The 26,640-nt window shown below is 36.0% G+C and overlaps 1 protein-coding gene and 1 pseudogene across 7 annotated transcripts; one reads left to right on the top strand and one right to left on the bottom strand.

The window, feature by feature from the left end:
* LOC147401606 (uncharacterized) lies at positions 1-21,017 on the top strand. 7 transcript variants are annotated; one of them, XM_086442935.1, is made up of 13 exons: positions 6-272; positions 1,167-1,220; positions 1,442-1,710; positions 1,783-1,857; positions 2,149-2,207; positions 2,337-2,472; positions 3,884-3,980; positions 4,384-4,447; positions 5,618-5,716; positions 15,845-15,934; positions 17,815-17,969; positions 19,422-19,523; positions 20,576-21,017. In XM_086442935.1, the coding sequence occupies exons 3-13, from the start codon at positions 1,458-1,460 to the stop codon at positions 20,721-20,723; spliced, it is 1,278 nt and encodes a 425-aa protein (XP_086299061.1). In that variant the 5' UTR covers positions 6-272; positions 1,167-1,220; positions 1,442-1,457; the 3' UTR covers positions 20,724-21,017. The 7 variants fall into 7 exon arrangements, 6 of the variants coding, with proteins under 6 accessions (XP_086299062.1, XP_086299061.1, XP_086299058.1 ...); XM_086442932.1 differs by having other exon boundaries at positions 7-272; positions 1,167-1,317; positions 4,381-4,447; XM_086442931.1 differs by having other exon boundaries at positions 8-272; positions 4,381-4,447.
* Positions 21,018-25,254: 4,237 nt separating this feature from the next.
* LOC147401605 (NDR1/HIN1-like protein 6 pseudogene) lies at positions 25,255-26,418 on the bottom strand (annotated as a pseudogene).
* Between the last annotated feature and the right edge of the window lie 222 nt (positions 26,419-26,640).

The following is a 26,640-nucleotide window of genomic DNA, read 5'->3' as shown; positions in this document are numbered from 1 at the left end:
TATCAAATTCACTTCTATTTTGACGTTGTTGAAGCTTTGGAACATCCACACCTCTCTCTCTCTCTCTCTCTCTCTCTCAGTAAATCTCCATTTCTAAGGAATGTTTTTGTCGAGGACTTCTCTTAGTTTCTTGGTTTTCTGAGTTCGATTCCATCTCTTTTGTTAAGAAATCTTAGGGAATTCTGAATTTTACTGACTTAGACGGCGCTTTGGAATCTACGTTTGAAGCAAAAGATTTGATGGGAAGTTTTGGTTATAGGGTTTTAGAGAAGGTAAGAGAAACGGTTTCATGGCGGAATTTCGATAAATCGGATAGATTTCAGTATTAAAACGTGTGTATTGAGTCACTGTACCAGTAGAATTCTTCCATCGATCGTTTAAAAAAAAAAAAAAAGTTTTGAACTAATTACGTATTTTTTATATTTCAAATTGCGGTATTTGAAGTCGGGAATTTTCAGATCCTGCAGAAGGTTTTTGTCTTGTAGACTTGCTGTGAATTTGAAGTGAGAGAGGGTATATGACCGACCTGTTTGGATCATCATCTTCAAGAGCTAATTTGTTTGAGTAAACAAAAAAAGTTATCTTTTCTTTTCGTAATCCAAACAGGTCCTTAAGTCAGATGTCCTTGATCTTATGTTCTAAGCTTTTTCATGCTTCAAGAATTTGTTATTGAAAATCTAATCTTTTTAGTTTTTATTTGTTGGGCATTTGAAGCATGCCTTTACTCTTCGATTTTGATTGGTTCTTTTAGAGATCCTCTTCGACCATTCTAAGTTTTTTTTTTCGAATCGTGTTCTCTTTAGAATACGAAATAAAAGACGTTTTTTTTTCCTGCTCTGACTCTGACAGGATTCTCTTTAGTAAAAACTACTTTTTGAGGTTCTTCATCTTTTGCTTGAACTTGCTTTACTTTTAGTTTTCTTGCTGTCTTCTAAGACGCGTAATGTGGGTTTTTGGTTGGAAGAACCTTTACATTTGGGGGTTCAATTTGCAAACTTTGTTTTAGCTTCTGTTTGCCTCAAAGTAAAGCAACAAAAAAGTTTTTTTTTTTTTTTTCACGGCTTCCCTGTGTTTGGGTTTGGGTTTGTGTGTGTGATTCCCTCTTCTTCTTGTTCTACTTCTGACTTGTGGGGTACTTATATTTATATTTATATTTCTATATGCAGAGATCAAGAGAAGTTCAGCGGACATCTCGGTTAGCCTTCTGTTAAGGAGACAAGGTTAAGAAATCTATAATATTATATCGTATCTCGATAATTGATTGTGATTTTCAGCATTTTGAATTTCAGTTTTCCTCACAGATCAACATAGGGTCATGTGAGTGAGCTTTGTTTGTTGAAAATAATTTTTTATTCATTATTCTATAATGGGTGTGCTTCACTCCCAATAAATCTGTATTTATTTTAGAAATCTTACATTTGTTTGAATTGTGTGATGGCAGAAATAAGTCCCAGGATATGGGATGCTTGGTATCGACACCAAAGGATACCAGTGGGAATAGAAGAAGGCCTGGAAATGTTGGGGAAGTTGCCGTGTTTGTGCCTGGATTACGGATTCCTCAGCCCGTTGACTTCTCTCTGCCACTTGGTGATTGCTTGTCTAAGACTTTAGTGGAGCGTCTCTCTGCTCTTAGAACTCGAATTGTTGTCATGGCTGCCCAAGAAGCACCGAAAACTACAAAACCTAGAAGAAAAACAGCTACACAACACGGTTAGTTGGTTTGTATAGAAGATTCCAAACTCAACAATATTTATCGATCTAAGATGGAATTGTTGTCTGCAGGAGGGTCAACATTGGCTGATCTTCAACAGGCTCTTGAAGACTACTTACCAGTTCTGTTGGGATTAGTTAAAGATGGTAACTCAAAGCCTTACATGAAAAAGGAACCATTTACCATTTTATTTGTTGTTAAAAAAAGATGAATGGTATCATACTAAATGCATAAGACTGGATTATATGTGTGGACATGGTGATTGAATGAAGATAGGAGTGCCAAATGTTGGGTGTTGATTCTTTGTTCGTCCCGATTCTTATATAGATATATAACTCATTTCTGTGGAAAACATGGATATCATCATCATTCCTATTAGCATGTATGCTCTATTTAGAATAAATCATGATGGGTGCGTGGTTGGCTGTATTTTGCAGAAAGTCTGCTACAAGAAAAAGTACAATTTGTTTGGGTTAATCAGGAGGATGATACAGAGGTGGGGATATGATGCATATCCATCATTTTTTTTTTTTATAAATTTTTTATACAGTCGCATTTTATTTTTGTTTTTGAATCTGAATCAGTTTCTGAGACCTGCCTGTGTTGCTAATAATTGTTTTTGCAGGAAACAGCCATCTCTAATACCTGGTATGAGGTATTGTCGGTTTTACATTTGATGGCCATGCTATCTTTATCACAGGCCAATTTGTTACTTCTTCCTAAAACCTCTACTGATGGTTATCAGCCAAAAGTGTCAGAAGGTGGGTATTACTTTTAAGGCTTTATATTGCAGATTCTCTCTCTCATTCATTATGCTTGGTATATTGAGCTATGGACGCATTGTATAATATATTTCTAGGACTAGTTTGACTTATTTGATGTATCTAAAGTACTTCTTCTTCTTAGTTTGCGTCTTATTAATTGTATGGAAGAGTAGAAGACAGAAGTCTGCACCTTCTCCATCAAATGATTTGACATTCTTATTTCAAATTTGTTCCTAATTATGGCTTACTATTTTGGAACCTGTTTGGACAGGTGGTCCTATTTTTGAATCTTCACCATCTGCATTTTGGAACTTGTAGAGGTTTCTTGAATACATTGAGATAGCTGATGAAATGTAGTAAGAATGTCTAATTTTTCTTTGAATTGAATTAGGAAGTCTAGGAGAAGTCAATCTATAAATATAGATGTAAACATGTAGATCTATTAGTTGGACAAGAGTTCTTTTGGGGTTTGAAAACCTTATGAGAGTAGTGGATTCTACTGCCAAACTGGTGGATTCTGGTTCCCCCATCCACATTTGGAATCAGCCCTGTTGATCTGCACCAATTTATCTGAGCGAATTATTTCATTTTTGTATCTTTCGATTTTAATTCTAATGTACCGTTGCTTTGAATTTGTGTTAAATGTTTTATTTACCTTTATCATTTCCTTTGGTTCTAAATGGCTTATTGTAGTTTTTTCTTCTCCTTTTGGAAAAAGAAAAGCTCATTTCCCCTTTCACCTATCATCAATGTATTACTCATTTGCTCCTAAGAGACACGCCCTTGCTACTTAATTAATTATCATGGTTGAGCTTGCAGAAATTATATAGTGCTTATATATATATATATATATATATATTTTTGATAAGTAGATCAATTGTATTAAAAGAAGGACCGGTTGAGGTGACCAGCCAAGGCATTCAATTAGAAATATTAGTAACCAGCAAAAAACAACAAAAAACAACAAAAAACAACAAAAAACAACAAAAAACAAAGCACTAATTTTGACACATAGCATCCCATCTGAATATAAAATCGTCAAAGAACACCCCTTTAAAATTCGCCTCCATTTTGCTCCAAAAAGACATGAGGCCAAGGACCTCCCTGATAATATCTTGAAACCCCGTTACCTTCCTCTTGAATACTCTTCTATTTCTTTCTTGCCACACCACCCAACACATAGCAAAGGGGGTAATAGACCATAAGTATCTTTTCTTACCCACGAAAGGATTTTGGTTCCAGATTTGAAAAAGAGATAAAACTGAGTTAGGAAACACGCATGAGTTAGTTTCCTTCATTTTCTACCTTTGTTCTGTGCAATGTGGAATTAATTTCTTAGCGCCTTTACTTCAACGGATCCTACTACAAGTTGTCATTTTTCTTTTTTTCTTTTTTTCTTTTATAACAGAGAGTAGGCGTACTGCTATTGATGTTTTCTTGAAGGGAGCAGGGTATTTGGATTGTGCTCTCCGGAATGTTCTCCCTCAGGTGCCCCTTGAACTCAGGTTTGTGGTTTGCTCTTTCTATCATCCTCAATAACTTATCAACAAAAAAGTGACTCATCTTCGGTGTCAACCTTAGTCAATAATAGTACCTTTTCTTAGATGTTATTAATATCATAGTTCAAAATTTCGTGCCATTTCAGCGGCACATTCCAGTTTTGGCCAAAACCAGCACGAAACATTGATTTCAAATCATTGAATGTTTCTGTTTAATTTTTTCCCTTGAGTTGAACATTGCACCAAACCAAGATTTTACACCACCTTGATTAGTGTCATTACTCATTAGAATTGGCATTCGTGCCTATTAATCTTGTATGATGTTGGGGGATTTGAGATCATTAAATCATCATCTTAATCCTTCACAAGATTTTTCTGACTCATCTGAGTCTTTCTGCAACTGTAGTAGAGATCTTCCAGTAGATCTAACAGAAGAAGTGCTCCGGGCCCTTTGTCTGCAAGCACTAGGCCAGGTATTTACTTATTCACTAACATCTGTTGATCTCTGTTATTTTTAGTTAATTTATTTTTCTGAGTCTATTTCATCATCCATTGATGTCTTTGTAGTTCAGTTCTTTTCTGATTCTACCATGTTCTTTCAGATTTTTTTTCATTTGATGAAATTAATTAATAGTCTGGTTTATATGAATCGGCCCTGCCCGTGTACATGGTTGACTGCACTTTGAAGTGCTATTTTTGACCCATGTTTCATGCTATATCAGGCATTTATGTTGTCTATTGGTTTTAAAATTGAATGTTTGCATACTAAGATATTTATTATGTAACTGAAGCTCTGGCACATTGGTTAAACAATTTCTAAATCATAAACCATATAGAGCCAAAAGATATCTATATGGACAATAGTAAAATTGCTAGATACACCACATTGTGAAACTCAATGACTACTTCTTGGACAGAGTGGATTCTGTGTTACTGATCTTCTATCACTGTTCTTTTTTGAGATCACTATCTTTTATCACAGTTTTTGAACAGTTCATATGATTTTTTGTTTATTAATATGACTTCTTGAACAAAATTGATACCCAAATGTATGTATTTATGTTTGAGTGTACATGTTTATTAATGTAGGTATGTATCTGGTGTTGGTGGCATATTTTTAAGTATTATGTTCCCCTTAAGATTTAAGGTTCACAATATTGTAGAGATAGTAATCATTCTGAAAATTAATGGATAACTATGAGACATAACTGGGTGATTGTAAGAGCCCATATTAAAGTTATGTCCATTCATGTCAGAATGGGTTATTTCCTGATTGTTTCATCTGATTGAACCATCCGAATACCATTTAAGTGATGGTTCTTGATTTGTTGTCATTTCTTGAAATTTCTATTAAATTTTTTTGCTAGCTAGGGATATATATTCGATTTCTTGATAATTGCTTCTTGTCAATGGCTAAACTTCTAAAATGTCAGCTTCACATATTCCTATGCTAATTCATAAACTTTCTATGATCTCTGTCTACATTTAGCTAGAGGCAGTGTACGTGCAACTTTCTTGATTTTTCAGAAACAGATAAATTGTTGACTTTGCAAATAGATCACAAGTACTATGGGGCATACAAAAACGTTACTCAGGAACTCTTTGACTTTTTCTTTGATTCTTTTCCCCCACATCTGATATAGGGTGTTGATATTCAACTCGGGCTGGCAATTGATAGTACGAAGGCCACACTGGCAGTGAAACGGAGGCTTGCATGTGAGATGGTTAAATACTGGAGTCAGGTATTGATGCATTCACTATTTATTATTGTTGACAGCATCTGACCAATCTATGAGGTTTTTGTACCTCCATTTCTTCCATTCTTCACTACCCTTCATCATATCATTTGGGATCTTCTGGATTTATTTATTAGTTGCATCCAGTGTTTTTAAACGCAAAGGTGTAAAGTTGGGCTTGTCACTAGCCAAAGCCTTGAGGGATAAGTCTCTAGGCATAAGGTATAAGCCTCACGAGCATGCATTTTTAAATATGTAAGTAACTAATTATACAAATAAATTTATAGAAACAAGTTCTTGTAGAGATAAAATCAGGGGAAAACCTCAAAAAGAGAAATGAAAACATTATTACAAATCACAATTTCACATTCTGATGTTTAAATCAAAATTCAAATTCCAAACTCAAACTAAAACTGAACCACATACGTAGCCTCCTACCTCGGACTTTCCAAGCTTCAATTCCTCAAAAACAAAAAATAACGATTAGACTGGAACAATCATTCAAACTAAAAAAAGCATAACATCACTTTATTAACTCTAGAAGAAGCAGAGGAGAAGGTTAACATCACTTTCAACTAGGCTTGTAGAGATTATGGCCAAAATAACTGATTCAAGATGTATTTGTGTGACATTTATGAAAATATATGTTACAACAGGGGTAATTGTGTAATTATAAGGACTATTGTTATGACACCACAAAAACTGAGGGGGAAAAGTTAAACACATCCCTATAAGGCGTGAATATTGGTCAAAAGAGGTAAAAAAGGCATGTGCCTTGTCACACTCCAAACTTCTACACAAATCCCCATGATTTTGTGTTAGTTTTCGAGGTGTGACACACATCCCCACATATAAATTCTGATATTATATAAAATGACCAAATGATTGATTTGATTGTAACATGATATAAAGCAATACAATATACACTTCAATTAAAGAACTAAACAAGAGCGGAAGCTCACATAACCAGAATCACAATCTATATAAACTGACAGAGAAACTGGACACGTATATATATATTAAAAAGTAGTGTCACATACTGTGACAAAATATACAAAGCTGACTACACAAAACTATACAAGTTGAGGTAAACTTATCTCTCAAAACTATATATGGAATCCTAACTCATACTCTCAACCTCTAGGATAGTCATACACAACATCCTCTTGCTCATCATAGACCTCTACATGATCCTCAACATACTCCATCATCACGGGTTCGCTTGCAGGGTGGTAGGATGAGTAACGAGAGTTACTCAGCAGGAATTCATCTTTCAAACATATAGTTATAGCATGCATGATTAATTATTTTAAACATTAAAGCATCCAGTTTTCTTTAATAATAATTATCGAGTAACTAAAATCTTATTAAGTATAATAAGATATCAATTAAACATTTTGATCAACAATTTAAATAAACAGGATTCAGTTATTTCATATACAAAATAAAATATATAATACAAACATGGCTGTGTAGTTGATAAGAGAATCAAGATACACGATTGATATACACCTCAGTCAAGGTAACTGATTGTCCTAATACTTAGCCAGTGTGAAACCCCACCGTTCTTTCTTGATTTTGTGGCTAGTTAGTCAAACCACACTTGGGTGACTATTTATCCGGTTCAGGTTGAGCGTTGACCAAGATCCCTGTACAAGGATCAATTATGTTGGTCATTCGTTTGACTACTGCAGACTTAAAGTGATCACTAACAAGTCCAGGAGAAACTCCCCGCATTTAAAACCAATCTGGCATACAATGTGAACCTTGAAAATCTCTACTCTCTACAAAGACTGCTTTTACAGGCAAGTTCTTCAGTAAAATAGAGGGGAATCTCCCAAATCTCACGAGTGATACTATTTTCTAGGGTGTCCCATACCACCAAGGATACTAGACATCTCAAGTGTTATACTAGAGTAACTAGTCACTTTCGGAATACATAGCTACGAGTTACTCTTTCTAGACATTCATCAACTTTTTACTGAATCACAAAATCATTTTTATAATTTTTTATTTACAACATATTTTGATATTTTTATGAAAATACACTCAAGTATGTGCGATGATCCTCCATTTTTTTCCACTCATATCATGACTCACATGGCATAGCCCAATGGCATCAAATCATTCCCTCACCAATATGACTTACAAGGCATCGCCCAATATCATATAAAAGAACACCTAATGGAGTCACCTCACACATACCCAAACATGTCGGTCCAACCTACCTAAGTTGCTCAAATAACAAATCCAAGATTAATAAAAACTATTACCTAAATCTGAAAGTTTCTGCTCATCACAAAATCTTGGACTGCGTAAAAATCCATAACTTCACTAAGTCCATCATGTCTAATAAAATCAATAATGAAAATCTAAATGTAATTTTCAACTATTATCTTCCCCAAAATTGTTCTACTAGATATATGTTAAATGTAACATTTTTCTGAAACTTATTTTTCAATCCATAATTGAAACATTAGTTTAGAGTTCTTGAGGTTTTAACCTAGATAAAAAACCTGAAATTTGACAAGTTACAAGGCTGGTTTTTGCCTTAAAATTTTTGTTGTTAACCCCCAAAATTCAGAATTCTGATTTTCAGTCTTTGATACTTTAAAAACCTAATTTATTTTCAACTTATATTCGTCCAACTATTATATACTTCTGATTTAACATAGAATCCGTAAAAACAGCAACATAAATGCATGGATTTTTAATGATAAAGTGAAATATAACAAAACTACTACAACTATATATGCGAATGGATAAATTCCTACCTGACTTTTTCCCTCAATGGTCTTTACTATTTCTTCTCCAAAACTCTTAGTGAACTCAGATTCTTTGGCTAAAAAAATCTGATGAAGCTTTGTATACTGAAATTGGTGCTTAAGAACACCCTCTTGAAGCTCTAGTCTTGAGGAATAATTTCCTTTTTTGCTTGTCCTTCCAATTCTTAGTTTATGTTGTGGAAATAGTGAGTTGTAGGTTTAAGGTAGTTGAAAGATAATAGGTTTGTTTCTAATTTGGGCTGAGAAAGGTGAAAAATCTGTTACCTAACATGAATTTTATATTTAGTGTCTTAATGTCAAAATTTGATGTTGTATGTGTAGCAAAATTAATCTAAAAAGGCTTACAACTTCTAACTAAATGACACCTCTCAAGCTAGGTGTCAAAACTTATCTTGACTCAGCATAACCTGGTCAATCTGGTCAATTGAGTCAACTCAGTTTGACTCGGTCAAGTCAAACTTTTCGGTTACCCCAACTAGTTTAATCGGTCTCCGATTTTGATGATCTAATATATTTTTATCAGTTTTTCGAGATGATTCTAATGGTGTACTCTGTTTGCTCCGAATTTGTTTATATAAAAACTCATTTTTTGAACTTCTGATTGCATGTATTTTGAGGTTTTCCTAAGTTTTCTGTTCGAGTTGGGATTTGAGTGTGCTTATAGTCTAAACTTTGTTTCTCGATACCTTCGATCTCAATGGTGAAGTCTGTTTACCCTTAAAATCTTTCTATCACTATTTGGATATTTAATCATTAATCATTCAAAATACTTCATTGAAATTCTGCGAGATACATAACTATTATCAAGTTATTACATGCCTCCCTAAGGCATAATTTTTTCTAGTGCCTCTTAAAGCAATGAGTAAGCCTTTGAGAGAAAAGCGCCTCTCTTTGTGTTCGTAGGACATTTAGTGCCTCGTCCTAAGGTGAGCTTCACGGTGTAAGCCTCCAATACCTTTGAAAACATTGTTTTTATCTGTATTAAGACAACATATCTAGCAAATTATGCCAGCTCAATAGCTTTATATTCCTCATTGTTATATAGTTTTTTGATTGTTTATAATAATTATTTTTTATTTACTCTTGTCATCTAAGAATGCATTGTCAAGTCCCATGTATGTTACCTATTTCATCCCTTCGAGTTCCCTAACATTTTTTTGTGAAGCAAGTGAGGTTAGTGGTAAGTGTTTACAACCATTCACCCCAATAGACCGATCTGATAGGGAAGGTACAACTATGAATATAAGAGGGTCATGGGTAGAACTGGGGCACAATACGTGAGTGTGTGACACTTGGGAGCGGAGGTGGATAACACAACGCTCAACACTTCCCCTCATCCTTAAGGGTGGAAAATTCCTTCAAGGAGGCTCGAACCCATGACCTATACGAACCTAGTGCTATGATACCATGTTTTCAACTATTTACCCCAATAGACTGCTCTGATGGGGAAGATGCAACTATGAATATAAGAGGGTCACGAGTCGAACTGGGACACAATACGTGAGCATGTGACACTCAAGAGCAGAGACAAATAACACAACACTCAACACTGCCCTTCACCCATAAGAGTGGAAAATTCCTTCGAGGATACTTGAACCTGTGACCTATACAAACCTAGCGCTTTGATACCATGTTTACGACCATTTACTCCAATAGGCCGATCTGATGGGGAAGGTGCAACTATGAATATAAGAGGGTTACAAGTTGAACTGGGGCACAATATGTGAGCACGTGACATCTGGGAGCGGAGGCGGATAACACAACACTCAACAATAAGTAAATAGAGGTGTGTTTTGAGCCCAGGTGGTGTTATTAATACTCACATACTTTACCTTAGCAAGTCAGCACCTTTCTTGAGATGATAGTATATACTTTGATCTTTTATGACTTCAAATATGATGAGTTTGGTGGAGTTATTGATTTCATGCCATCAACTCATGCTCGTTGACGTCTCTGTTTTGTTGAGTTTAGTCCCACATCGGACACAAATTGCCTTGTCTCTCTCCTTATAAGCTCTTGGGCCTTTCTACTCATTGCCAATTGGTTTTGAGTTGGACCCCCAAATTTATCATGGTATTCAAGCAGGCCTTTCTTTCCTCCACTTCACCTAATTCATGCCTCCATGTGCTTTGGCCCAGTCCGTCCCCCTTGTGCGGGGGCGTGTTGAGTTTAGTCCCACATCGGACACAAACTGCCTTGTTTATCTTCTTATAAACTCCTAGGCCTCTCCACTCATTGCCAATTGGTTTTAAGTTGGACCCCGAAATTTCTCTTGTTTAGGTCTGGTTTTTCTTCACATGTAATTTTTCCTACTTGATGTACTCTTGAATCCTTGTTTTCTATTGTGCAAGATATATTATTTTAGTAAGTTTGGGATTCCAAATTTTGCCTTAGTAGAGAGCCAAAACAATCTTGAGCAAGTAGAAGAGGAGAAGAAGAAGATTAGGGGGAGAGAGAGAAAGAGGGCCGAACACTTTCTTAATACTAGGGTTCAGTCTCCTCCTATATGTTAAAAATCAACAAATAATAAAGTATGTGGGGCCCATCTGATTACATTACAAAGGCCCATAGGGGCTGTCACACATAGCAGTAATAGCCCTAGGGCTGTCGCATAAACACAAATAACCCTAGAGCTATTAGAAAATAACAAAATTCTAGCACTCCCCCTCAAGTTGTAGCATACATATCAAAGATGCCTAGATTAGTACATAAATAAGAAAAGGACACGATATAAGGGTTTAGTGACAAAATCAGTCAACTGATCATTCGGCTTCACATAGGGGGTGACAATCTGTTTATACATGAGTAAATCCTGAACAAAGTGACAATCAACTTCGATACGCTTGGTGCACTCATGAAAGACAGGGTTGCTAGAAATAAATATGGCAGCCTAGTTGTCACAATACTTCTGCATAGGTAATGAAACATCAACATCCATGTTGCGAAGAAGAGAATGAACCCATAACACCTCAGAATTAGTGTGGGCCATTGCACGCTATTTAGCTTCAGCACTAGAGCGAGCCACAATGTTTTTCTTCTTATTACGCCAAGTAACAAGATTTTTACCAATAAATGCACAGTAACCAGAGGTGGATCGACAATTAGAATGGCTCCTGACCTTGTCATCATCAAAGTATCCAGAAATATTCAAGGAAAAGGAATGACTAAATAGAGACACTTTCTAGAAGCACCCTTTAGATAATGTAGAATACGATAGATAACTTTCCAATGAGGCTATCGAGGGGTATGCATAAACTGACTAACCATTCCCACAACATAAGTAATGTCAGGACGAGTAACTATGAGATATAAGAGCTTGCCAACCAATTGCCTGTAGTCCCAATATCCTTAAAAGCTCCCCCTTATTCATCATCAAGCTTGATAGAAGGATCCATGAGAGTATCAATTGGATGAGATCCCAGAGTGCCAGTCTCAGATAATAAGTCCAACATATACTTGCGTTGTCATAGAGTGAGTCCATCCTTGGAACGTGCAACCTCAATCTCAATGAAATAACAAAGTAGAACCAATTCTTTTGTATGGAATTGAGTGCTCAAATGATCCTTCAACTGAGCAATACCAACAGAGTCACGATCAGTGACAATACTATCATCCACAATAAGAACGACAGTACCTGAGGTGGAATGTCGAGTAAATACATAATGATTAGAGGTGGAACATTGAAAACCATACTAAAGAACCATAGATCTAATTTTTTCAAACCAAGCACGTAGAGACTGTCTCAGTCCATACAATACCTTTTTCAACCTACACACAAGATGTTCTTTCCCTTCAATTACATAACCTGGGGACTGATCCATATACACTTTCTCCTGTAAATCTCCACAGAGAAATGCAATTTTGATGTCTAGTTGGTAAAGTGACCAGTTAAAACTTATCGTGACAAATGGAAGAATTCTAACAGAGTTGAGGCAAATAAAAAGTGAAAAAGGTCTCACAATAATGTACACCTTAATTCTGAGTATACCCTTTTGCCACCAATTGAGCCTTAAGGCGATCAATAAAACCATTAGGTTGATACTTTACTGTGTACACTCAACGACAACCAATAGTGGTCTTCTTGGAAGGAAGAGTGGTGAGATCCCATGTTGGATTATGATAAAGGGCATGTATTTTGTCATCCATAGAAAATTTTCACCCAGAAGAAGTCAGAGGCTGACGATAAGTGCTTGTAACAAAAAATAGTGGACATCAAGAATGCTAAGGAATAAAAAGTTGAGGAAATGCGATAGAAAGATACAACATTAGAAAGAGGTGGTTAATGCAAGAACGAATACCTTTCCGCAACGCAATAGGTAGTGTGGAAGATGAGGGTGTTGTAGGAGGATTTGGAAGATCCTCAAAAGAGGTAGAAGGTGGAGGGTTGAGTGATGCTGAGAGTGTTGATAAACCTGCAAACGAGGAGGAGAAGAAACTCGAAAAGGATCAGTAGGCAAAACGAACTCCTCCGGACGAGAATGTACCAGATCAGAATTGATCTGACAACCCAAAGTGGAGAAAAAAGATGTTGACTAAAAAAAGGTGATATCAGCACTAGTATAAAACCGACACCCTATAAGGTCATAACAATTAAACAATGATAGTCCTTTTGAGTCCAAGAATAACCCAAGAAGACACACTTAACAACACGAGAGAACAACTTATCATGACCAGTTCCAAGAATGTGGACGAAGGACACACACCCAAAGACACACAGAACAAGAGATAAGGACTTCGCCTTAGGATATATAACAAACAGAAAGGTGTTTGGCTACCCAAAACAGTTGTAGGAACTTGATTAATATGGTAACAAGTAGTAAGAACATCATTGGCCTAATAAGGTTTAGGAACTAACATGTTAAACAATAAGGTGTGAGTGACATCCAAAAGATGACGAAGTTTACGTTCAGCGATGCCATTATATTAGGAAGTTTGTGGACATGTAGTTTGATGGATGATACCATGGTCTCTGCAAAAATCAGACATACAGTTTTAGGTATGTTCAAGAGCATTGTCAAAACGAAATTTTTTAACACAGCGTTCAAACTTAACAAATATCTTATTATAAAAAGCTAAGAAAAATTTGGGTAGTTCAGAACAGTCTTTCATTAAAAAAAACCAAGTCATTCTTGAGTAATCATCCATAAAAATGACAAAATAAGAAAAATGAAAAGTACTTTTATTCTGTTAGGACCCCAAATGTCTGAATGGATTAAATCAAAATGACTTAACTGACGACTCTCTAGACTAGGAGGAAAACTACTATGGTGACGCTTGCCTAATTGACAAGGCTCAAATTCTAATACTGAAATATAACTCCATGTGAGAACAGCTTGATGCAACTTCTGCAATGACGGGTGACCCAAGCTATGATGCCACTGTAGAGGAGAGACGACGACACTCAAAGCAGAAATTGTTTCGTCATAGTCCAAAAAATACAGCCCATTTTTTTCATGTCCCGAATCAATCATCTTCTTCGTCTTGAAAAGCACAAGAGGTGGGAGAAAAGGTTACAAAATAGTTTAGTGATTTTGTTAGCTAACTTACACATAGAAGATTAAAAGGAAATTTAGGAAAAAATAAATCAGAAGTGAGGGTCATGGACTTGGTAGGATGAAAATCACCACTCACCAGTGCCAAGGACAGGGTGTGAAGAACTATCAACTAAAAAAATGAGATCTAGATGAATAAAAATTAGAAAGGTAAAGGAGATACCAGACTTGTGAGCACTAGTACCAGAGTCAATGACCTAGGAAAATGAAGGGGATTGAGCAACAACACAAACAAAATTACTTGTATTGACCATAGTTGTTGTGGGAGCAGATGAAGGAGAAGGTAGACTTGAAAACTTCTGAAGGATCTAACTAAGTTGAGTAGTAAATTATTCTAAGACTCAGAAATAATCGGGGGTCTAGAAGCAAATGGTTGAGTGATAGATGCGGATGACGTATTAGCAGATGCATTGTGGGCATGGTCACGATATCCCCATTTGTCCCAACAATAATCCTCGGTATGTTCTGTCTTATCACAATAGTTGCATTTCCAATTGGACCTATTAGTACCACGGCCAAAGACAGTACCACCACACCACGGGTTCCACCATGATTATCACTACGATCACACCGCGAGTACCGCCATGTCCATTATGAGGAGTACCACAAGTACCATCACTAGTGACTAAGGCAAATGACTCCTTAAGAGAAGAAGGAGTTGAGTACGTAAGTGAGGCCTTCTGAAGGTAAGAATAAACATTTGTTGTAGTAGGAAGTTGTTTACTAGCCAAAATCTGATCTTTGAAGATACTGTACTCTGAGTTAAGATTGAACAATAACAGTGCGACTTGAAACTCTTCCCGTTGACATAGCTTAAGTTCCAATTTAGTGCTCAAGAGGTGGATAGAGCAATAGTTCTTCCCAGATACCTTTCATATTGCTGTAATGTTCATTCAGGGGTTTATCACCTTGTTTGGGTAAATTAAAAACCCAATTTCGACCAAAAGAAACTGTCTTGGACACTACCCACCGTGATTAAACCTTCTAAAAGGTCTGAAAAACAGCACCACACTGCCCCAAAACTCATTCACAACCAACCACAGGCACACAGCCACGCCCTAGATACACATCTAAGGTTTATCTTGCACCATCACGGCGAATTGAACTTCTTTTCACCTCAAAATTGCAGAAATAAGGTTCAACTGTAGAAATAAGGGTTTAAGAACCAAAAAAATGGGAGAAAAACAATTTTTTTTGCTATGATACCAAGTAGAGAACCAAAACAGTCTAGAGCAAGTAGAAGAGGAGAAATAGAGGAGAAGAAGATTTGGGAGAGAGAGCACCGAACACCTAATACTAGGCTTCGGCTTCTCCTCCTGTATATTAAAAATCAACGAATAATAAAGTATGTGGGGCCCATCCCATTACATAAAAGATGCCCATAGGGGCTGTCGCACATAGCAGTAATAGTCCTTGGGCTGTCGCTCAAACACAAACAGCCCTAGGGCTGTTAGAAAATAAGAAGATTCTAACAGCCTCATTCCTTACGATTCCCTTGGGATCAATCTTTATATGACTATATTCTTTATGTGAAAATTATAATTTATCTTTATTGACAATCACTATTACATGTTGCCGTGTTTGTCATCATTTTTTTTTTGAGTTGGATTCATGCTATGTATAATTCCCATCATCTGGTTGCCATGTGTATCTATAAAAAGGAACAATTCTTTATCTGATCGAATCATCATCATCAGTCCTACACCTTATCCCAGTTATTTTATCTGATTGAATATGAAGATGTTTTTGTACATTGTAGAGCGCAAGGAAATTACGTGCTTTATTGATTTATGCAGGCTCAAGATAGCATTATGAACCTTCCCTTAGCAAATGGATGGGGAGAAAAACATCAACTTTTCGTCAAGTGGAAACATGTTGAAGCAAAGGTATCATGTGTGATTTTTCTATTATTTCCTTTTTGATCCTGTCATACACTATTTGGATATCTTTATGTTCTTTGTCATTTTTCATTATTCATTCCTTTTCTTTTCCTGATTTTATGATCATTGCTTGCGAGGTATATTGGTTTTTCTGAATGGGTTAAGAATTTTATGCTCCTTGCACTCTATTTTATGGAAACTCTTCAAGTTCCAAACTTGGCATCTGTGACACACATAAACAAGATACCATTTTGTAACTTCGATGAATAGCATATGAGGGACAGGACTTAGTGTTGGAAGCCAATAACCAGGGGCCAAATTATGTCTGTACTCTACATAGGAGAGGGGCATGCAATAACTTAAGCAATGTTCCTTTATTTAAATGAGGCCCCAATTATATGAAACATTACTAATGCATGTGGTGAATATATCCACCTATACATGTCTTGTAAATAACCTCTCTATGACGTGGCATTTCATTCAATGCTACCAACAACTTCAGCGTGGTAGAATATTATGATCTTTTTGTGGAAAATCTGGATTTAATTTTGATGAGACCTTTAGTGTGGTTGAGAATTCATATCCTTTTAGACTTAACAGCAGCTTGAGTAGAGTGGGTAAAGGTGAACTTAGATAAATAAAAGAGAAAAGAGAAAAGAGAATGCTTGGAATGCACATAAGATCTCCCTTTGTTAACCTTCCATGTCCAGGGACTTCACAGGCATGTCATTGTGAAATGTTGGCTGGTGCATTCTGAGGAACCCATTCCTTTTGTATAAATTAAACAAATCCGTTGTCCGTACTGAACTTAAAATTTGTGATCCCTAGAATTTGTTTTCTTTGATCATGTAGCTTTTATCATGAAACAGTTAACTTGTAATTTGATGGAAATAATTAGAGATGGTTCTTGTAAAGTCATTGGGAGGGAAAATATGATATTGTTCTTGACTTGCGATGGTTTGGTCATGTACTTGTGTGCAATGAAGGGTGGTTACATCCCAAGTTAGAAGGAACATACTTGTTGAAGGTTCTAAAAGAGTGACAGGAAGACCTCAAAAGAATGTGGATTGAGATAGTGGGTGCGGATATGATCACTCTACAATATGATGTGAGGGTTTAGACTGAATTGAGTGGAGTAACAAGATTTGTTCAGCCAAACCCAAATATTTGGGATATCGCTTCAACAATGATGATGATGTTGATCTTATGTTTGGACTTCAGACAGATGGGTGCCTATATCAAATGGAAAATGCATCATTTAAGGTCTGAGTGCAAGGCACTCCAAAAAAATGTCCCATAAGCACTTCCAGAATGACTGAATTTGTCATTTTCCATCACCCCTCAACTTCTTTCAAGATCATATCGTCTACTTCTCTAGATGATAAAAGCAACTTGCTTTCCTACTAGTAGAGACATTTGCTGAACCTACCTGTTTATGGTAGTTTGGATTCAAAGTTTACAGATTTTCCATAATAACTGAAGTTTGAATCTATTCTTATTATGCATTTGAGATGTGAATATGATGAATGGAAATTTTCAGAAACTCCTATAAAAGTTAAGCGATTGATTAGTGTTACCTTTCCTTCAATAAGTAAGAAAAATAAAGCTGTTTTCTTGAAACTTTTTGTACAACTTGCTAAAGGTATTTTATTTTTGTAATTTGTTTTTCCTGATATATAATTGAGATTGAACACCTTAACCCACATGAATATTAAGCACTATGGAAAAAGGCCCAATCTTGTTGTTTATGTTTCTTGTCATATCTTTGGTTGTTTTTAACATGTGTGTTTACCACCACACACACATGCACACACACACACACACACACACACGTGTTGCATTTTAGTCAAGTGACACATCCAAATAGGCTTGTATTTATTTTTCAGGCTGCAGCATATTATTATCATGGTTTAATTCTGGATGAGGGAAACACGGAGAAATCTCATGGGATGGCTGTGGCAGCTTTGCAAGCAGCAGAGGAGTTTCTTAATGAAAGTAAGAAGGTCTGTGAGGCTTTCAACACGACTGCTCCTATCTCGAGGTAATCTAACATGTGCATGCGTGCGTGTGTGGGTGGGGTGTGTGTTTGTGGAATTTTGATGCTTTGTGAGTCTACGATAACTATCCAATGCTTTCATCTAAGACTTAGCTGTAAATTTTGTTGCAATTTTATCAATTTTCAGTTGTAATAGAAGAGACAGATAAACTAAGAGAGAATATAATATGCTTAATAGGAGCTATAAGAATGGTCCCTTCCCGTATGCTGTATTTCACATATGGCCTGACCTAGATAGCTCAACTGGTGGGCGACAGTTTGGGTGCTGTACTTTAAATGTTGAACTGGTAAGATGATCTTAAATGCCCGTCTAGAGCTAAAACTTGGTTGGCTTCACAGCCAGAAAAATGGTCCCTTAGCTATTTGTCGGGGTTTGTGGAGGGAAAGAAATGGGAGAATCTTTGAGGACAAGGAGAAACAGCTTTTTATGTCATTGTTGATATTGTTGGTCTTTTGTTTCTGTGGGGCAAACAATTCAGAGCCTTTAGAGGAGTGGCCAACCAATTGAATAGTTCAGACATCAGATCATTAAGTTGGGAAGCCACATTCATTGTAGGGTATGTTGGGAGCATTTTCCTTCAAACTCCTTTGAGTCATCATATTCTTATAAAGTAATCAGTGTTTTAAAACTGGGAAACCTTGATTGGATTATTAGGATATTGCTTAATGTGTATATAGGATTTGGTGATTCATGATGAATTTTAATGTGGGATTTGATGATAATTTTTTGATGTTATGGCCATTAATTTTTCCAGTAGGTGTGTCGTTTTGCTCAAAAGATGTGTTGATGGTTAGACGCTTTTTAGCATCATAGCATGCATAATTATGTGTGGAACATATTATGCTTTTTTTATTTTTTTATTTTTTATTGTTCATGCACAGATAATCAGTAGTGTGTTGTTTTTCCTGAAAATATATTGAAAACTTGGAATTTAATAGATCTTTTTACTTTTTTTAATCATTCCCTCCCCCCCCCCCCCCCTTCTTTTTATTTCTCGGTTTTCCCATTTTTCTGAAGTTTCCCCTTTCTGTTTAAAACCTTAAAACCAACTTGGTGACTCTGTGAAATCCATTGACTGGGTTTACTAACCCCATGCGTGTGTGCTATTTGAACTGGTATACTGCTTGTAAACAATACTCGGTCTACCCGATGGGTTCTTTAGATGAGTGTCGAACAGAGCATAAATAATTATTGCACTGTTTGGTGTAATTATCTTATGCTAGAATGACCCTTAGTAGGTTGCAAAACTTGATCAAGTGATGAGAGGGTCTTTGAATCATTTTAACAAAAGATTGATCAATGCTAGAGAGGAAAATGTGTTCTGAAACCCTGAAGCGTAAAGCTAGGTTTTGATCCTTCTTGGACCATTTTCGTTCATGAGTTGTATTTTTTTCCCCATTTGTTTCAAATCTTTTTAACTAACATTATCCGTGCAGGAATCCCCCTCTTTGGGGAACCATGAAGTATCTCTCTGAGAAGATCCCAAAAGATGCTTCTAGCAAGGTGCGGATCAACCGGGATCTCTACGCTCACGAAAAGTAAGTAGGTTCCATTTCAGAATTAATGCTTAATCTCTTAATTTATCTTTCCATTATTTTCTTCCCAAGCTGGATGGGGGGCTTGGTGAAACCATATCCTATTGTTTGGTGAGCAGCATTTTGTGGTAGTCCACCATTTTTTACAACATGATTTGTAATGATCACATGAAGTCCCTAGTAATTTTGAGTCACGGGGGGGGGGGGGGGGGGGGGGGGGGGGGGTACGGATCACCCATCTTAATTCTCGTACCCTACTTTTTCTCTTAATCTATCCTATAATCTACATTTTGGCATGACCCCATTTCCTTAATCCTTTTAATCACTCAGATTATGAGCTGAAGACACACAAACATGGCCATTTGCTCTTGTTATGTATATACACAAATAAATGTATATAAATACGGATATACAGGTAAAAAGTTTTGTACTAGCTTCGAATTTCTCATCTGAGAGTGAAATGAGACAATGGTCTTGGATGTTTCAGGATTGCTTAGTAGAGAGTCTTGGATTTTCTTCTGACCATGACAATGCCTCAAGATGAGATGCTAAATACATATATGCAGTAAACATGTTGCATGTGTATTCTAACGTTAGCAATGCACATTAGCATAAACATATAGTATATCTATTGTTCGGAGTATTACATTTTCACCATTCTCTTTGTCAGACAATTTATACATCTAATATGAATACTCCGCAAATTATTGTTCAATTGGTCATTCATAGTAGGATGAATTTACATATACATGTTTAATAGGATCGAGTAAGTTATCACATTTTGTATATTGTTTAATATGTTCATATATGCATGAAAGTACAAATGCTTAGATTTTTATATTCTACATGTGCACATTGAACACATGCTTGTAGCATGTTAATGGGTGCATTTAGAAATTTAGCATTGATCTTCTTTAAATATTATTGTGTACATACCTACACATAATTTAGATACAAAATTTCATACATATTGGAATACATACATGCATACATACACATCTGCACGAGTTGCCACTTGTGCTCCTGACCAATTTTATGGGTACTGTTGGTTGCAGGATCATAGAGACAGCACCAGCATTGCCAGATTTCGCTTTGGCCCTGAAACCCGATGAATATCAGCTTCCCCTGGTGGATCCCTCATGGAATGAGGAAACTATTGGGGATCAAGCTGTTTTCAACCAGCTAAAGCCAGAGAGAACGTAACCAAGTTGATTTCTCATATTTCAGCAGTGTGAAGGCATTCTCTATCGTGGGGAAAGGCCAGGTGTCCTCACACTTGTGTATTGATATCCATGTTGACAATCAATTCTTTTCTCTTTTCTTCTTCTTCTTCTTCTTCTTCTATGAGATGAATATGGTTGTGTTGTGTAAATTGTAAATTAAAAAGAAAGACCCCCATTTTCTTCACCAATTGTGGAATAAAATTTATGGCCTTTTCTGTTAAGCCAGTAATTCTGTTACTCTCTAATCCTAATTTTATTTTGACCTTTCTACGTATAGTTTCCGTTTTAAGCTTATGTACCATTTGACGATCCTTGAGATTCACAACACACAAATCCCTTGTATCATCAAATAATCCAGACTGCCTCTGTCACGGGTACGCCAGTATTATTTGCCCATGTTTATTACCATAATCTGACCTATTTTTGCCGTATTATACCAGTTTTAAGACTGTCTCATAGGTTAAATCATAGTTCCTACATGCGTGGTACACAATATGTTAATATTCAACCTTTCTTGCTTCATGGATGACTAGAGGAAATGCATAAAAATTTTGATCCTATATTCCAGTGGTTGAGGTAATGTCATGAGAGTTACCTGACGCACCCAAAACCAATTAGTTGGTTTTGGGTCTACAATTATAGACACGATCAATTTTTAGTCCGGTTCTGGATAGCTATTTTAAGGACCCCAAAAGAATGGGGGCTCATTCGGGTATTTGATGGGTACCCTGCCAGTAAATTTATTTATTTATAACATGTATACAAATAAATCAGTAGTTTAATTAAATACTAACAAAGGAATATCTTGAAGTAATTGTATTTGAACTAAAGAGAATGTGAAGTGTTTAGTTTTTACTTTTTCTCTATGTGAGCATCCATCCATCTTCTAATGTATAATACAATTTCAACAACAAATAAGTGATTGTATTGTAATTTTATATGATTTTATTCTTAAAATTTTGATTTGCTTGAAGAATTCATTGTAGATCTTAACTTTCAATTGAGGAATTAATTACAAGTTAAATTATTACATTTATAAATGATTGTCCATTTTATTTGATACTTATCTATTTTTCTCATTCAAAAAATATTATCTATCTTAATGAAAACTCGACAAGTATCCAATGGGTACTAGGTATTTGTAGAGTCGATTCTAGTTCCAAAGATCTCATGTCTAGTGTAGGCACGTGAGGATTCAAAACTTTTCAGAGTTTTGATCTCATCTACAAATGATTTTTGGAGTTGCAACCATTCAAAGAGCTTGGCTATGAATGGATACCACTAAAATGATCTTTCGAAATTCTTTTTAAGATTTTACTTACTCACTTTTTATGATAAGGGTAAAGGTATACCTAGAGAGTTAGGTAAAGAGGTTCGATTGAGGGACAAGGAAGGTGTTAGGCACCTTGTCCCTCCCATCCATTGATGGTTACCAAAATGATCACAAGTTGAAGCTATAAAATTATTTTATTTTTGTTTTTTGAAAGTAGAGGAAATGATAGAAGTTAAGAGATAAGAGAGCCATAATTGATTTACAAACTAGAGAAATGAGAAAATGAGCAAGCCATACACCAAAGTGTATGCTTGTTGGATTTTTTTTGTGAACTTGGGATTATGATGAAAATCCACTTAGATTTCATCATTTGGGGTTCTCAAGCTTCAATTCCTATCTATGTGCTTCCTTGGGAGTCTATATTTATTGGTTTGATCCATATGTAATGTTCATGAGTTGAACATCATGAAGGGATCAAAACCTTATGCATGAGAATTTTGTCCATCGGAGGACTACTTTTTGTTGACTCTAAAAGTTGGATATAGGGCCATAGGAAACCATATCCTTACTTGTAACATTTTAGAAGTGAGTGTGTGCATGTAATGGCCTTATAAAGAGAAGATTGCCTCCGAAAATGTTGAGTGATTTGCTATCCGCCTTTATTCTCGGGTGTCATATGTTCATGTATTGTGTTCCAATTCGACTCATGACCCTCTTATATTCATAGTTATTCCTTCCTCATCAAATAGATCTTTTGGGGTAAATGATTTGTCAACATGGTATTAGAGTGTTGGGTTCATATATGTCACGGGTTAGAGTCTCCTCGAAGGTATTTCCCACCCTTATGGGTGAGGGGAGTGCTGAGTGACGTGTTATCCACCTCTATTCCTTAGTGTCACATGTTCATGTATCGTATTCCAATTCAACCCGTGACTCTCTTATATTCATGGTTGTGCCTTCCTCATCAGATCGGTCTTTTGGGGTAAATGGTTTGTCAACACAAAGAGAGTTTACTCTTTAACTCTTATGCCATAAGAAAACAAGAAAGTTGTTATTCTAGGAATTTAAATTCCAAGAAAAGTAAATAAACAAAACATCTATACTATGAATTTAAAACTTACAAAGAAAGTAAATGAAATAAAGACATCTAATGCTATGGAATATAAAATGCTCTTAAGGATCTTATTAGAGAGTTATAAGGGGAGATTACCTCACTAGGGGGGATTACACTCTACCTCGAAGCCTTCATTTTAGAATCTAAAGAACTACATTAATAAAGAAAACTTGAAAATAAGGAAACAAATGCTTACAAAGTAAAGAGGGGGAGAGTGAGAATGGGGAAAGTAGAGGGAGAAGTGTGTTAGCCCCACCTTGGTCTTCTTCTTCTTAGGTTTAGTTACTTGGGATGGATGAGTGGTTATTTGGACAGAATTTGGGGAGGTTGGGAAGTTTTGAAAAGAGATTTGGATAAAACTTTAGAACTCAAATTCTTATTTTATTCCATTTTCCCCAGGCATGGGTCTTATTTATAGGTTTTTGGGAGACTCTTGGGGATAAATTTATCCTCAATCCTAGAGTTCGCAATATTCTCACCAAAACCACATAAAATGACCTCATTTACCCCTCATCAAATTGGCTTTAATGATTTTTTACACACCTATGAGTCTAAGCAATCATGATGATTACAAAATAAGATAGTAAAAGCCCACTAGTTTTTAGAGAATTCTCGAGGGAGGTTAAAATGATCTTAGACCCTAGATTTTGAAGAAAAATAGGCCAAATGACAGGTAAATCGATGCTTGATTTTTGTATATTTTTGACTTTCTACCAAGTTAGATTTCTATCGATCTAGGGATAAGAGTGTCTTTGTACACAAATTCTAGAACTTTCTCTTAGGTGGGCAAAATTGTCATAGCCTCTTGTGCTTGGTTAATTTACATTGGACTCAATAGAATTGACTTTGAATTGTGAGAAAGGTTGGGGGCACCTAAGTAAATCACCTCTAATTTGATCATAACAAGATGTGGTTAAGGAGGTAATTCAACTCAAGTGGGGACCAATAATTGACTTGGAGTCAAGATTAAAAGATGTAAAAGTCTAGAAAGGCTATGCTTTAAAGAATGGTGAGGGGCTAATGCAAGGTTATGGATTGGAGGAGAAGGAATTTTCGTGAAAAATAAGCCATTAAGAGGGGGTTTAAGGAGTCATTTTCCCTAAAGCAAATCTGTAAGCACATATGCTCTAACAAACTCCAACTGAATGAGCCTTCGGTTGGGGGTGCTGGAATACAAATTTTGTCGGATTTGTTGACGTACCCAAGGTTCCGTGCAAAAATTTCTCTAGGCTATGGGTACACCAAGGCCTAACTTAAATGAGCTTGAAAATTGATCTGGGGAGTTGGGCTCCACTCGATCCATTTTAAAGATTTGACTTAGGCTTCTCTTTTAACTGAATTTCGATAGTTTCTGGGCTCGGTCCTGATAAATTGGGATGTCTACACCCATAATTGAAGTGGATAAGAACCGGAACTAAGATTTTATTTAAGTTCCGGTTCAAGGTATACGTGGAGTTGACCCTTGACTCCCAAATGTTATCTCCAACTCCATGTTCCCTTTTTTGCCACATGGCCACGAGTACTATTTATAGATTCTCTCTTAAAATTGAAATAATTCTTTTAAAAACCTACTTTTTGAACTTCATTACAAATTCTCCATTCACCAACAATCCATAAATCTTTGCATGACAAGATTAATCTTCTTTAAATCGTTGAGTAAGCAATTACAAAAAGACAATTATAGGGTGTAATGATGTTGGACATTAATATTAATATATTACCCATGTTTTAATTGGATCATTAAGATATTGCTATTGTAATATCTTTATTCTCTTCGTTCACCATCACACTAAAAAAAGAACACAAAATTGACCAAAAAAGTTAAATCTTAATTTATTTATTTTTAAAGTTAGGAAATCTATCTTTTACTCTGATTATACTATTTTGCATCGACACCAGCCTTTGTGACCCAACGTGTCTGTTTCAGACAAAAAATGCTCCAGACCATATTCACTACATAACACAAATAATACCAAATCGAACCAGGATACGATGGTGATCCAATTATAGGTTTGGTTCATAAAACATTGATTTAAATAACAAATATATATATATATATCTCAACAAATAGGATGAAAACATAATATATAGTATCCAATTCTTTCATGGAAAAAATAATAATAATAATAATAAAATTGAACCTATTAAATCCATAATAAAACATAAAATGGTAACTCAAAGCTTAAACCTAAACTTACAATTACTTGTTCTAATGCTAATAAGATTATTAGCTGTTAGGCTATCCACCACCAACTTGCACCCAACCAAGAACCTCACCTTCCTAAGCTTCAACTTCCCAAGTTTCACCCTTACTGGTACATCAACTCTTAGATTCAAAGGTATACTCCCCGTCTGTTGTTGCTCCGTTAACACACTACTTAACAAACTACTTCCATACTGGGTTTCACCTGTTAATGTCACATCAAGCACCGTTGTGTTCTGATGACCCTGATAGAATTTTGGTAGAGACCCTTCACATAGTTTAGTATTTGTGTAATACACACTTAGGCGGCTTCCTTTCTCGTAATATATTCCAATTTTTTTGTTCGGGTTCTTTGAAGTGATCGTTACATCAAATCTTGCATTGAGGCTCATATCGGTGTTGAGTCTGAATTCGGAGATTCTTAATCGATCAATTGAGTATTTTGGAAGCTTTGGTTCGAAGACAAGGTAGAGAACAATGGCCGCTACCACGATGATGATCACTTGGAGTAGAAGTAGGCTTACAGTCCAACACATACACTTGCAACAACAACTTTTCTTCTTTGGAGGTTTTGTGTGGATCACGGGTATAGTACGACGAAATGGAGTATAATATTGTTGTTCAATTGGATCACCTTTTTCCGACTTTCTTGATTCATGAGATATCAAAGGTGTCGTTGGTGGTGGTGGTGGTGGTGGTTCGACGTTCATCAAGGGATGGATTTTCTGATGCTCTGCCATTGCTAAGGATTGCTTCTCTTAATGTTGCTCCCCAAAAATGGCTTGTTTTCTAAGCTCTTTGACAAAAACGACATATAGATGATTTACATGAGATGTCTTTGTTTCAAATAATAGAAACTTATTTGACTTTTTGGTGTTGGGAATGGAATGAGTGAAGAGAAACTCACCTTCCTCACCTAATATCATTAGAGGTGGTTTAACTAAGAACCTGCCTTTAGTATATAATTGTGAGAAACATTAAACTAAATTACTATTCTCAAATGCTTCTTTAATTTAATTGCTTGTATTTTCCTTTTCCTTTACTTGGACAAAGTCAAATTATGTTTCATTCCACGTCAACACCCTAGATGTGTACCACGTGGACAAGCTTACGTCGGGTATTTGGTGCGAGGCCTATCAATGGTTTAACTCTTTTGGACAAGGTAGGGCTGCCAATGGGCCAGGTTTGGTCCTGGCCCATTTATAGGCATTGTTAAGTTATCAGGCCAGGCTCGAGAACTAGGCCTGTCGAGTAGCCTAACCAGGTCCAATAACTTATATTATTATAATATTATTTACTATATATTT

This window comes from Akebia trifoliata, chromosome 5 (genome assembly GCF_017979445.1).
Source record: "Akebia trifoliata isolate Shusen 1 chromosome 5, ASM1797944v1, whole genome shotgun sequence".
Taxonomy (NCBI): domain Eukaryota; kingdom Viridiplantae; phylum Streptophyta; class Magnoliopsida; order Ranunculales; family Lardizabalaceae; genus Akebia; species Akebia trifoliata.
This window is presented reverse-complemented; position numbering and strand designations above follow the sequence as displayed.

What these genes read in the sequence shown, in the direction of transcription:
- LOC147401606 (XM_086442932.1), top strand. Translation starts at nt 1,458, where the DNA reads ATGGGATGCTTGGTATCGACACCAAAGGATACCAGTGGGAATAGAAGA. An exon ending in GTTGGGATTAGTTAAAGATG is followed by an intron (nt 1,858 to 2,148) that starts GTAACTCAAAGC and finishes TGTATTTTGCAG; the next exon opens with AAAGTCTGCTACAAGAAAAA. An exon ending in GGAAACATGTTGAAGCAAAG is followed by an intron (nt 15,935 to 17,814) that starts GTATCATGTGTG and finishes TTTATTTTTCAG; the next exon opens with GCTGCAGCATATTATTATCA.